This window comes from Phaenicophaeus curvirostris, chromosome 2, assembly GCF_032191515.1.
Source record: "Phaenicophaeus curvirostris isolate KB17595 chromosome 2, BPBGC_Pcur_1.0, whole genome shotgun sequence".
Taxonomy (NCBI): Eukaryota; Metazoa; Chordata; class Aves; order Cuculiformes; family Cuculidae; genus Phaenicophaeus; species Phaenicophaeus curvirostris.
Window position 1 is genome coordinate 62,059,507 of NC_091393.1, and position 14,647 is coordinate 62,074,153.

The 14,647-nt window shown below is 40.0% G+C and overlaps 1 protein-coding gene across 1 annotated transcript in view; it reads right to left on the reverse strand.

Annotated features, from left to right (window-relative positions):
* RPS6KA2 (ribosomal protein S6 kinase A2) overlaps window positions 1-14,073 on the reverse strand; it is a 297,537-nt gene extending 283,464 nt beyond the window's left edge. The window contains exons 1-2 of the mRNA XM_069852241.1: window positions 13,978-14,073; window positions 10,739-10,783 (exon numbers count right to left, since the gene is read on the reverse strand). Of these exons, the coding sequence (XP_069708342.1) occupies window positions 10,739-10,783; window positions 13,978-14,040 (108 nt within the window). The 5' untranslated portion in view covers window positions 14,041-14,073. The remainder of the gene's footprint in view (window positions 1-10,738; window positions 10,784-13,977) is intronic.
* Window positions 14,074-14,647: the final 574 nt, after the last annotated feature.

Consider the following 14,647-nt stretch of genomic DNA (forward strand, 5'->3'; position numbering starts at 1 on the left):
TCACCTTTACACCCACAATAAGATCTTGCATGAGATATGCATCAGGCCTGGCTATTAAGTCATATTTATTTGTCATTGTGCTTTACAGCTTAAGAATTTATTGGCTATTGGATTCAGATGTTTAAAGGATTTGATCACTTATCTTAGTTTGCTTCTTTGAACATCTAACTACATACCACAAACTGACAAACACTATTCAGATCTCTAATCCGTGTTAATCTCCCATTCACTGAAAAAGTCTGTCACCCAACAGTAACATATCAATACCTGCAAAAGATCACCACTCAAACCATTTCCAGAACAAATCTCTCCCTGTGAAACTAGAGGTATGCTGTGGAGTTTCAGGGTCACCTTCTTGAAACCAAAGTGTGATAAAACCATAAATCAGGCTAAGAAAACTGACACTAGGAAATTCAAGAGGATAACATAACAAGACATAGAAGCAAACCACAACATACTCTAAATTCTACTGCCCTGATAGATCTACTGACTCTGTTCTCTGGGTTAGGTGTTTTCTCTACACCTAGTGCAAGTCTATACCAATCCTACAAAATTCAGCTGAAATGAGTATTCCCTTCAGTTTTCCCCTAAAAGATAACAGCGTTATAAATATCAGGCTTAGGTATTCAGCTTTGGCATGATCTTCTCCAAGCATTGGGTTGCTAACAGTCCAAGACACCGTTTGGGCATTTGAAGATAACTTAGATGGTTGGTGGAGAAGGAACCGCTGTGTGAATCATGCTACCTAAAACCCAGCCCTGCTGCGATGGAGCTCTTGCCTTGCTTGGTATTGACAGGGACAAGGAACTATGGCTGTCAAGACAGACTAAAGGAGGCTGCCCTAGGAAACCTTCTCAATGGATAGACTCCTTCATCCCCACCTCAGCAACTGGCTCCTCTCCAGTGCTGCTGTAGGGCAGGCTTTATAAAGACCTCACCTCAGAGGCCTGTTGTGTCAGGTACAGTCAGGATTACTACAGCTAGGAGGCTGTGGAGTGTCAAGCATCACCTTGCTCTAGCTTTGACTTACAGAACTTTGTCTGTTACTCTTCCCCTTTTAAGGGGCCTACCAAAATGACTTGAAAGAACTCAAAAGAAGATGGAGACCAATAATTTTTTAAGACTTTTTTTTTTTAGACACATTCATAAACATAATCCATAAAACACACACCCCCACCCTTTAGCACTCATTCACTATTCAGCTGGGCAGAATGCCTAGAGTAGCTTTCCATGCCACATCTGCAGCATTTCAAGCAGGGTGCTCTGCACATTTAGCTGCCAGTGCTACAGTCTGTAGCAGAACCCTCAGGCACACTACAGGATGTGGAAATACACAGATACCCTTCTCCTGTGTAAGTCAGAAAGTATTCAGATAAGACACTGGGAGAAAGCTCACTGATGTAACCAAGATGTTACTTACGCAGTTTAATTCCTTTGTAACAGCTCCCTTTATGGGAAGGATGACTCACAATCTTTATTCTCCTTTAAGAAATGATAGATTATTAAAGCCAATTGTGTTAAAAGCTGCCATAATATATACCAAACAAGTTGTTTCTCTCAAGACTGTTTATCATAATACAAGACTTTAAAGAAAAAATGTGTGTTTAATTTACATAATCTGCATGCTTACAAGCACATACCAGGAAGCAATCCACTCAAATAACAGTCTCATGTGCCAGAGTGTATCAGCTTTTTTAGCATTATTGTATTATTCATTGTTCATTTTGGAATATTCTCTTCCATAAGAGATATTACTAAATATTACTATTACTAAATAGAATTCCCTTCTTGCCACTGCTGAAAACTGAGAATTGGACTAAAAAAAATTAAAAGACAGAAAAGTTTCATATTAGTAAGCGTTGAGAACTGCCCAGTTCCTAATTACTGGAGGTGAGAGCTGTGGTGGCTACAACGTGCAAGAGGATCAGAATACTTATTCAAGTACCTAAATAGGGTTAAACGCCATACTTAAAACTCGGAATACCACAAATAACACAAGACATCAATGAAAGGGATAGACTATACCTCACTCACCCACTGTACACGACTGCCTATTAGTACACACACTATGCTTTCCCTTCCCTTTTCTTTTCAAAATTTGGTAACAGCAAGAAGAATCCTAGACTAGACTACAAAGAACATAGCAATCACTAATTATTGACTTCAAGCAAACATAGAAATTAAAAAGGGAAGAAAGTAGCTACAAAACAAAGACAAAAATAGCAATCAGGAAATCCAAGCCCATATTGGATGAGACAAGTCCAAGCAGATTCAGAATTTGTCAGCTACTAAGCTATTCACTCACACTCAGAATAAAAATGTTTAGAAGACTAAAAGTTTTCGCTTCAGATTATTGCAAGGATGTCATTTGATCATGATATATTTACTTCAAGTAACTTAGATTTGCAAGAAATTATTTAGATGCTGGATCACAGTTTAAGAACTGATTACTTGCAGTTAGCTTTACACAGACAGTACTGTACAAATGCCCTATTTGCAATCCTAGATACATCAGACCTTTATATTCATCCGCTCACTTTTCTTATGTCAATGTAACCTTCTGTCTTTCATAGAGGTACTTACACAACATTAGTTTCCTGGCCGTTTGTCAGAAATAACTGGCCAAATGCGACAGAACATCTGCAAGTTTTTCAGCATCCGGATAATTAAGAAGAGGTAAGTAGCCTTTCTTCTTAACCTCCAGACATATTTAGAGCAGCAACAAAACACACACTATATAATTCATACGCCATTGTAAACTTCAACACAATTTTTGTGAAACCTTGAGTGTAATAAACATGCACACATACAGATCAGATGTTACAAACTTGCAGAAGTTATGGGTTTCACTCATTTGTTCAAATGCACCCAGAGTAATTTATTAGCCAAAGCTCCCTTTCTAGTCAACAGAGAAAATTATTTAAGTCATGGATAAAATAAATTGCATCCTGAGCACATAACTTAGATACAACAGCTTAACTCTTGACAGCTACTATGACAACATGGTAGCTTTTCTGTGTCTAGTCATGGTCATTTGAGCAGGGCGTTGTTTGGTTATTGGTTTGGTTTGAATTTGAAAGAAGCAGTAGAGATACCTGCTGATTTTTCCCCATTGAATTTTTGGAGGAAAGCAGTTAGAGGAAGGCTTTTTCTTTCAGAACAGCAGCAGTGCTCATCTTGCTTCTTCGTTACGTGACTCTCACTTTGGGGAAAGTTATTTATGAACCTTGGAAATATTGGGAAAGAAGAAGATTCAAAGGAAGAATTCCTATTTCAACACAAAGCACTATGTTCTTAGAGAACAAACCATAGAATGAGAAAGAACAGATTAAGCTAAGAAAAAAAAAGGGGGGGGGGAAACAATTAACTTTCAGCTTATTTCAAGGGATTTCTCATCTCAGAGTTATAACCACCTACGTGTAAACTGTAGTTTGTTTTCACTTTAAAAAAAAAAATACAGCTCTCTAGGAGGCACCACACTCAGAGAAATAATTTATCCAGACTCCAGTGTCTGCCAAATGACTCATCTCTTTTGATGACACAAATAGCTCATAGCCAGCGCACTCTCTTGGGCGCCAATCGTTATTATGGAACAAGTTCATTTTCATGAGGGAACAAGTTTCCATGGATGAACTTTCATTTGTCTTAAGTAATAACTCTTGTTCAAAATCAGGCAGCCTAATTCTGTGTAATGTTTTACATCTTGTATAGTTTGATAGAACTTCTTTTCCCCGTTCAGCATACTTGCTCAGTAGTGGCTGCTACAGTCCAGTCTGCAAAGCTGATTTTAAACGCTTTTGAACATACACATTGCTATGTATCCAAGTGCCTGCTTGAGTAAATCAGAGTTGGCCATTTTGGCATTCACTTCGGAGAAAATTTGGTTGGTTAGCTGTTTGTTCAATAGCTAACCACTGCAAACTTAAAAATCCAATACACGCTACCAAAAACAACACTTCAACAAGATACATGTACATCCTTCATACATTGTCCCTGAACTCTGTAAGTTGCACCATCCCAACATGTCAGTGCTGCTTGGAGTATGAGGAATAGAAGTGAAATCACTGCCACAAAGACCTGATTCAATAAAGGCTCAAGAATATCATAACTAGAGGCACATTTCAGTGGGAGTGAGCATCAGTTCTCATCTCATGCAAGAAATGCTCTACCACCAACGGTAATTATCAGCTACCTTCTCTACCAGCTAAAACCCCATCTCCTCATCATCTAGGGTTTCAATAGATATTGAACCCAAGTTTATTTTTAGTTTAAAGACCAAAGTTTTTGAGAACAGGATCTGTCACCCTTCATCCATGTAGAAAATAGTTTCAGTGTACGTTGACACTCACCATAGATTATTAGCATCCTAGCAGCAGCTGTAGAAAGCTAGAGGGATTGAGAAAGCCTAGATACAGCTCAAACACATTTTCCAGAAGTTTTTTTAAATACTATTATCCTGTCTCTGACACATCTGAGCCACAACAGAATGCTGTCTGAAAGCAATTAGAGTAATTCAAAAGAGCAGCAGAAGCTGTACAACAAAAAATAGCTACAAGCCAAAATTTAATGTTAACTTAAACATTTTTAAGTTCAATGATAACCCATTCAAATGTTGCAATACTTTCAGGTTGTTGTAATCACATTTTCTACACTCTATTTTGCCCAAACCATTTGAAGTTTTCTATGTCTCTGTTTGCTGTGTGGATTGTACAAGCAGGAGAAGAAGGTAAAAGATCAAAATAATATAAATCAGGTTTTCTTTTTTATACCAAAATCTCTACTACATCTGTCCTGATTCAGTCGATGAGGACAGTGACAACAAGAAATCAATTCATAAAGCATCAGATGTAACAAAATTCTCTTTCAAAGAGGTCAGCACAGCTGTTGTCCTCTCAGCTTTCCCTCCAGTGTTGGGATTCTGAACACCAGTTCCGGGGTGCAATAAGAGAAGACACTGCATTCATTTCATGATCCCTGCTGCCCCTCTCACATTTTTTCCATATAAAGCTGAGGGAGGAATAACTTTTCAACTCCATCAAGGGAACAATTTTGTATACACTATTCTGCATGACAATAAGCAGAAGCCCATGTTCTGTCGGTTGCCTGATCAATTTCATTCCGAAACAAATTGCAGTCATTTAATTTAAAAAAAAATAAAATAAAAGAGAGAAGTGTCAGAAGATAGTTGGGGAGTTCGTCCACAATGCCTATATATAAAAAATCAATTTCTAAAAAATTATTTGCAAAGTTACTATCTACTGAATCCCCCATAAAAGCCAAATATTTCAGATTTTTTTAAAAAAAGTAAAAATTGACTTAAGGTTAACCAGCTTACACTACTTTTGCAAAGAATTGTAGAAAGAAAGAATTATTCATAACTTCTTTCTCATATACACCACCCACCAGGGTAATTTTGTAAAGATCTATGCAAGGTCATAATTTCTCAGTAATGAGATAACTCTGATATGTGTTTTAAGACATGTACCACAACTCCTGCACTCACAGTTCATTATTTACTGTAATAATGCTTTTCTTGGTAGATAATAGTTTTTCATTATTTGAACTTCATTTTTCAAACACGGTTCCTTAATTAATGAGGGTTTAAGGATTTTTTTGTGGAGGAAGAAAAAAAGTAGTGTGTTGTTATCATCCAGTAACTTTAACTAGGCTTCCCTCTCCAAGAGTTTTTGCATTGTATTATATACAATTATATTTCCCTACACTGTGCCATACCACTCATTTGGTGATCAGCCTTCTATTCTTTTTTCCCCTGAAGGAACAGGCTGTTCCCATGACCCAGGTTTCATTTACAAGGTACAGACTTTTTTTTGTGTGTATATGTACATGTATACACCAATACAAATAACTAAGAAATTTCAGTTATTCTCTTCAATAACTTCCTGCCCCAGGACAAGCTTGTCAGGAATGATCACAGAACACAACAGAAACACGCAACTCAACTGAGCAGCAGAGAAATTGACAGTCATTCTGTCTCATAGATCCCCAATATGCATATTAATCTGCTCAGACATGCAGGTTATTTTGGGTTTTATTTGCTTTGCTAAGCATTCATGATCACTATTAAAAATAAGCCACAACATGCATTACTTTTCATAATGGATTGAAAATTCCATACTAGGTTTATTGAGACCTTCAATCAATTGAAACTGAAGACATGAAGGAACAGTGCTACTGGAAAAAAGACAATGACCACCTCTCCAATTTTGCAACAAAAGCAACTTCTTGAATGCCAAACCAGCTAACCTTAAGTTAGCTGCTTTTTTATTCGCCAGAGAAATGAAATTATATACTAGCAATTCTAGTACTTGTACTAGAATGTGTACTTGTGCACACTGATTAAGCTGTTTTGAGATAATCCTAGTGATGATCACAACAAACTGTCTGGAAACATTGTCCATTTTCTCTGTAGTTGAATACTACTCTAGCACCTTTGAAAGGAGCACCGTTGCTGGCAGTTTAATGTTAGACTAGAACAGATGTGCCTCGATACTGCGGTAGGTACCTTCTACAGACAACCCGACCAGAAAGTAGAGGCTTTCTTCAGGCAATGGGAAGAAGCCTTATGTATGCAAGTCCCTGATCCTCAAAGGATCCTCTTTATCCACTCTAATAGCTTCTGGAAGCACACAAACAATGCAGGAGACTTCTGCACTGATGAATGGACTTCCTGACACAGGTGATCAAGGAGCCAATGAGGGAAATGGTTCTGCTGGATTTGATCCAAAATAAGGAAGAACTGCTTAGGAGTGTGAAATTCAAGGACAGTTTTGGCTGCAGTAACCATGAGAAGGAGGACCAAGATTCTGAGAGAAAAGAACAAAATAGAAAGCAGGATCACAACCCTGGACGTCAGTAGCACAGACTGCCTTCCTCAGGCACCTGCTTGGACAAACCCCATGGAAGATGGCCCTGGAAGGAAGAGAAGCCCAGAAGACTTGTTTAATTTTCAAGGATCATCTCTTCTAATCTCAAGATTTGGCTACCTAAACCAACAGGAAATCATGCATAGGCAGTGGATGGGCTGCATGGATGAACAAGCTTAAGATGTAGAAATATCTGAATGGACGAATTAAATACAACAGAGCCAGACTCTTCTCAGTGGCATCCAGAGAAGTGACAAGAGGCAATAGGCCCAAACCATAGCACAGGAAATTATATTTAAATATGAGATAACTTTTTCACTTTAAGGGTGTTCAAACACTGTAGTAGGCTGCCCAGAGAGGTTGTGGAGTCCATTGAAGGCCCAACAGGATGCAGTCCTAAGCACCTGCCTGCAATTGCCCCTGCTCTGAGCAAGGTGGACTGGGTTGGACTAGAGGATCTCCAGTGGTATCATCCAAGGCCAGCTTTCTGTGATGCAATGAGCATTTATCACTGCCTTGATAACAGTAGCACTACAGCAACAACTGTAAAATTTTCACTGCTATGGAGGTTTTGTGCTTCACTCAAGCATCATTGGATACAGCAGATAGCCTTTCTTCAGGTCCTATCACATTAGCTGTTACTGCTATTCGTTATAAAAGCTTGACCCCTCCAATTTTATTTTTCACATTTACACTAGAGTGCAAAGTATCAGCAGAAGTTACACACATCTTTGGAAACTTTGTACAGGAGTTAACAGGAAGCATAGGTCCAGCCATTTTCAATTTTCATAGAGTAAAGCTTAAGATTTACCCAATTGTTGTTCTGGATAGATATCAGCACTTCCACTGCAACTTTCCTCTGTGTTCCCCGAGCACCCTGTACAAGCTCACAATTAGAGCACAAATTCCCTTGAAAGGATAAAACAGCTCAAAGTAATGTTACAATCTAGATTCTAAATGCTGTGATCTGTATTGCACAGTTCTCAGTCTTTTGGAAAGACGTGACAAAGAATTTTTCTACCAACTGCACCTTCAAAGAAGATCTAAGATAGAAAGTCAATGATTAACTTGGACCTACCTAGATCAGATCACAAGGCACACCACCCCTGTTTAAGTATGCCTGAGCCTCTAATGATCACATGTGGTCAAACCTATAATTTCCTATCAGAAAAGGGCCAGTTTGCCAATAAGAATCTCCTTACAGAAAAACTACATCCCAAAAGTCTAAGCAAGGACTTTGCAGGAGTTTAAAGTTCTCCCTTAACTAAATTTCCATCAGCTAACCTGCTTGCTTTTGTGGCAGGACAAACAGCATCCATGGCTTTGGGAGGATCTTGTAGGAGAACATCCTAATGGACAGCAACTCTGAGTAACCTAGGTGACAATTCTAGAGCAAAGCCAACACATGCTCTTCTAGGACTTGGATGTGCCTAAAACACTTGTTCTATCCCACAATCCTATTCATTTATGTCCCCAAAGACATTTAAAGAACATGTCCATCAATATCAGATCTCACAGAAACAAGTAGAGTAGTTTTGTAATGCATTTTGCCATCATGTCATCTATCCACACGATACAGGAGTAACAGCTGGAGACAAACATGGACTAAAGCAGGTTATTTACAAGATCATAGAATTATAGGATGGTTTGGGTTGGAAGGGACCTTAAAGATCATCTAGTTCCAATCTCCCTGCCAAGGGCAGGGACACTTCACACTAGACCAGGCTGCTCAAGGCCCCATCCAACCTGGCCTCAAACACTCCCAGGCAGGGGGCAGCCACAACTTCCCTGGACAATCTGTTCCAGTGCCTCACCACCCTCATCATGAAGAATTTCTTTACCCCTCCAACTTAAAGCCATTCCCCCTCGTCCTTTCACCACATGCTCATTCAAATCCTTTAAACAAGTGTTATCTATTGCATTACATGATTTTGAATTCACCCCTTAAGTCATGCTTTAATGTTTCCTGAAAAAAATTGGCTTGGGCACATTATAACTATCATAAGAAAGTCAGCAGAACAGAAGATTCTTTCCTACAATACTACTATAGCAAGATACAAGCTTCATAGAAATAGAACATGCTAACAGACCAAGCCAGTAAAGCATTGAAATAATATGACAGACACACAGTAATGTGAAAAATAATCAGATTTTCCTATTGTATTTTCCTATAGTACTACATAATGAAGACACCTCAAGGAAATTTAAGGGAAAGGTGAATATACTTCTACATTGGGCGATGATGTTTCACTGTCAACTATTTGTTAGTGGTCACTAGGTACATGTTTTATAATGCACAAGTATATCACGTTTTTCAATCAGGCATAAGTACATCCTCCCACTTGGCACACAGACACTGCAATTGCCTTGTTGAGGCAGATGTAGACACACAGAAGGCTAAACACAATTACAGATACCTAATTGCAAATTGCAATACTTAGATCGGTAAACATCAGAAAATGAGAACCCGGGACTGAGGTTTTTATATAATTAGCCATTACAGGCAATTTTTCTGCTATATTTTAGCCTTAAGAATTACAAGATGCGTGCCTAATGAAAATTAAGTAGGTTAAAATTCATTTAGGAAATGAAGGCTATCTTCATAAAACTAAATCATCCTAAGACCAACCCACAAACCACAAATTTAATCTTCAGCAATATGCTCAAAGATTATGCGATGATCCCAGTAACCTGCGCTTAATTTCATTCCCAAGCTTTTTAAAGAGTACTTTAGTGCTGTCTTTTTAAGAAACAGAAAAGGAGGGGGAAAAAATTACATTTGGAAGTTGCATTAATTTTACAGAGCTCAAAAACAAGTCTTCATCCTTTCTGGCATTAAGGGGGTTAAAACTATACTGTTAACACAGCAGAAAGTAACAGCAATTTCCCTTTGCACTGAACACTAAACATCATGAAGGTAAGTTTGAAGTTTTAAGGAGTAAGACACAGGGAAGCTTGGCCACCTTTGAACATGCTATTTAGACAAATGTCTTCACAGCCTCCCTGTAATGTAGAAGAGATTCAGACTCCTTCGCTTTGAAATCAGGAAATGCCTAATGATTTTTCAAACACATATTGATTTCCTCTACACAAACAAGTAGAACTTGGTACAGACACCTGGGATGAGCAGCACCCAGTTTTACAGTCAAGCTTTGCCCTCAGCTCAACATAATAGCTAATGTTCATGTTTTCTCACTTGCTTTGTATCTTCATATCATCTTTTATCTCTATTTGGCATTTAAACACTTTGAGGCAAGACTTATATATTTCTGCAGGCTTGGGATTTCCTTCTTTTTTTTTGGAGTTTTTCAGAGGGTTTTTTTGTGTTTTGTTTTTTTGTTTGGGTTTTTTCATATTTTTTTTTTCAATTAGCACAGTAATACACCGCCACAACAATACAAACAATACTAACTTGAAGGAATTAGTTAGCTCTGGATGAAGAGCCAGCCTAGTGGAGGAAAAGAAATGAATTAAAAATTTAGTACTTCTTGCAGTTAACTCTGATATAATTCACAATACACACACGTTGTGATGACAGCTACTCTTTTTGATGTCACTACAAAATATTCTCTGCAAGAGAACCATAAGCCTCAAGAAATTGCGTGTTCATCCTCGGAAAATCAGCACAAGTGTGATAGCTATAAAACAGAATTTGCCAACCTCTAGATGAAGAAGTCTGTTCTTTTTTTCATTTGACCTTACAGTACGAGACAAAAAAAAAAAGCGGGTTGGATTTGCACCTTCAGGGGCAGAACACGGAGAAAAAGCACCAGAGACATTTTGTCTCCATGAAGACCCAATACATTTGTTATAATTTCCTAATATCTGTGTGACCCAGGAACAAACATATTTACCTCTTTTACAGGTTCTTCTTCCAGGGCAGCATCTTCTACTGCAGGCTAGTGAATGGATTGAAGAGAGGAGAAAAAAAAAAAGTCGTTAATATTCTTGGGAAAGACACTTCTAAGCCAAGTTCTAGCACAAAATACAGTCAGTTTACTTTTACTCACTTAAGTCACTCTAAATTTATACTGTTGTAGCAGGCACATTCAATTCTTCAAAGTTAGCATAGTTAAATTAACCTTGGAATCCATGAGGACATGCTTTCTCCAAGATATATAAAACGTAGAGAGATAGAGGAGAAAGCAAGAGCACACTGACACTATTAAAATTACTGATAGTCAAAATCGAGTTTGTCATAGAAATTGCACAAAAATCAATCAAGAACTAAACGTGATTATGCATTAATAAGCCAAAGAACTAGAACAGTATTTCTTGCCAAGAAGAGAGAATAAATGCATATATGAGACTAAATTGTCTCCTATTTAAATATTGTCATATGTACTCAGATGAAACCTATTAAGTGAAAGCCTTTGGAGAATAAGTAGAAGTATTATATAGATCTTGATCACGCAATCCTTCCTCGGGGAAAATATTCCCAAGGCTGTAATCCACTTCCCTATCCATCCAGCTAGAGAGCAATCAATAACTGTCTACCCCCAAAGAAATTCTAGACCCAGCAAATGTCCCAGTTCCCTTGCTTACTTGGCAGACAAAGGTAATGACTGCGAGTCAACAGGTGGATGAAGCAGGATTTTGCTCCCATTTTCCTTTATACAAACATAATATAGAACATGCCCTCAATGCACTCTTCCTTATCAAGAGATTGATTTACTATAAATGCTGTCTTTAATAAACTGCATGTCATTCTACTGAGTCATCCTCTGGCATTCATAAATGCCTCTATTTTAAAAGGATTTTTGGCAATAAGGAAAGAGAGGAGAAAGAGGTCTATAAACATAAAGGAATGAAACAGTCTCCCTCCTTGTCTACTAACTGTGAAAAGCTTCCGTGGAAAAGAACAACTAGCAGACGATCATGAAAACATTTTTATCCCACACACATTCAGAGCCCACAACAGCTCCCTCAAAGAAGTCCAATCACTAGTGTTAAAGCTACATTCATCTAATTAAAGACCAAATGCCATCACCATTTGAAAAGACTGATCTTTTCAAAAGACATGGACAACAGCCCAAAAGAAACGAAATTAATTTCTACATACTTTTAATATATTTGAACAAACAGTAATTTAGGAATTCTATCTGTGGCATGCTTTTAAGGGTTTATAGGCTATAGCATATCTTTAACATGCTCATAAGGTAAGAAATGGCAGTCTATCTGTTGTTCTCATCTACACTGAAAAATTCTATGCCTGTAATCCCTCAATCCTCTGGAAACCTTTTCAAAGTGCAATCTTAGGAAGAGTGAGAGGAAGTGTAGCAAACAACCAACAACTGGAAAACCAAACATCTGATTAACTAGCTTTGTAATGCATTGGTTACACTTGGTAAGGAGACCCACACATTTTCTTCCAGAAGAAAAATGTAAATGGAAAGCTATTGTCCCAAGCAATGGACATTAGACCTTAGTGCAGGAGCTTACCCTACGGTCTAGGAACGTTTTTTTCCTGGAATTTGATGGCAGATAAAGCTATGTGAGCAATGACTCAAGTGTTTTCTGTCTGGCACAGAAAGAAAAATATTGGACACAAACTGCTTTTGAGAGGAAGGGGAGTTGATAGGAAGGGAGCAAGCATGCACATATACTTTGAATACTGTGGTTAGCAGAAAGGCACACTTGGGTGGGTGTGTGCGTGTGTGAAATTTCTATGTTGCTCAGCAGAAAACTCTTTACCGTTAGTCATACAAGTCTTCTCAGTAGCAAAAGCGCCTTAAGTGGTCAGCTGTTACCCCATTAATCAGGAACAGTATTCTGTTTCCCAGATATAACCTCTTTTTTATGAGGATCCTTATACCATGTAAAGTGGAGCAAACAGCAGCACTCAGAAGTGAATCGCATTATACAAACCTCTACAAATCCTGAAACTCACTCTTCACCTAGGGATTCCAGAACGAGCTATGCTGGTATATAATATATTGCAGTATTACTTCTGCTATATGGGTTAAATACATAAGCTAACACTCCACGCGAAACATTTTCCACAGTTCAGCAACTCTATTTCTGTGACAAGCGTTTTGTGTTCCTTACAATCTGGCTGGTTAAGATAGCCTCCCCTCTGTGTCTCTCCCCAAAAGCCTGTTACAGTATCCCAAATCAAAGAGCCAGAGGGATGGAGTGTGTTGAAAAATAAACAAAACCCACACCTTACAAGTTTCACTTGTCTATTTCTGTCACTTGTTCCAAATATCTGTCCCGCGTGGGAAAAAAGCTGACCAGAAATACTTTGTTTTTATTGCAGTACTTGAGCTGCAGAAATACTCAGGAATCCATCATGCCCGTTATTGCACAAGAAGATTGCTCTCTTGAGACAAGTCAATCTTAAATTACAGGTAATGCAAACTCCAGCAAACAAATTGTGAGCATACATAACACAGAAGCCAGCTAGGTATCGCAGCGTTGCTTTTCTGGTATGATCCTCAAAGCACCGCCTTGTGCTTAGAGGCAATGGACAAGGGTCTGACTTTTAATTTTGTGTTGATGCTGGAACAAACACAAGCAAGCTCCAAGATCAAAACAGAAGCAAGGACACTGAGCTATCCTAGCCTCAAATTAGAGATCATAGAATGGTTTGGTTTAGAAGGGACCTTGAAGATCATCCCTGCCACGGGCAGGGGCACCTCCCACCGGACCAGGCTGCACAAGCCCCATCCAACCTGCCCCTGAACACCCCCAGGGATGGGGCAGCCACAGCTTCCCTGGGCAACCTGTGCCAGCTCCTCACCACTCTCATGATGAGCAATTTCTCCCTGATGTCTAGCCTAAACCCGCCCCGCTCCAATCTAACGCCACGAAGGGGAGATCACACACTCCTCATCTGAATGGGAGCCCAAGTCCTGCTCGGCCTGCCTTGAGGGTTTCCACCCGCTCCCTCCCAAGCCCCGCGGGCTGCGGCCCCGGGCTCCGCTCTGCCCCAGACCCCTCCGGGCGCGCTGCAACAGGTTCCCACGCCTCTCCCCGCTCCTGGCAGCGAGCGGAGCGAAGCAACGATGCTCAGCGCATCCCGTTTCGCGAGGTCCGAAGCAGAGCGCAGGTGTTTTTTGTTTTGGGTTTTTTTTTCCCCACCGCCGCTCACCTCCGTCTCCATGGGCTCCACCTCGATCCCCTTCCATAGCTCCAGCAAGTGGGCGATCGGCATGGCTGGGCGACGCTTCGCTCGAAGCCGGGATGCGAGCGGAGGAAAAAGCGCGGCGGCCGCCGAGGAAAGCGGCACAGGAGGAGGAGGAGGAGGCGGAGGAGGAGGAGGAGAAGGAGGAGAGAGGAAGGCTCCGGGACCCGCCGCCCCGTCCTGAGCAGCGCCGGGAGCCGCTGCCGAGGATGCCGACGCCGAGGATGCCGCGGCGGGCGCTGCTATGGCAACGGGAGCGCGCCCCGCGCCGCCGGGATGGGGGACGGGGAAGAAAAGCAAACTGAGCCCGTAGTTCTTTTCCCCCCAATTCAAGACGTTGGTATCTTGACGGTGAGCGCAGCTAACGCCAGGATATCTGAAGTTTACCAAGCCCGCTTTTATTCCAGCCTTAAAAATAATTATCTTGCACGTCGCTTGTATTTATTTACTATAAAGCCTGTCTATTCGATGTCATTCCCTCCTCCTTTATTTAGCTCTCAGCCTATTACAACCTTACTATAACATGACACATTGTGCAGGTGCCCAAGAAGCAAAACCAGTGATGAATCATAGAATCATAACCGTTTGGCTTGGAAGGGACCTGAAAGACCATCTAGTTCCAACCCCCCAGCCATGG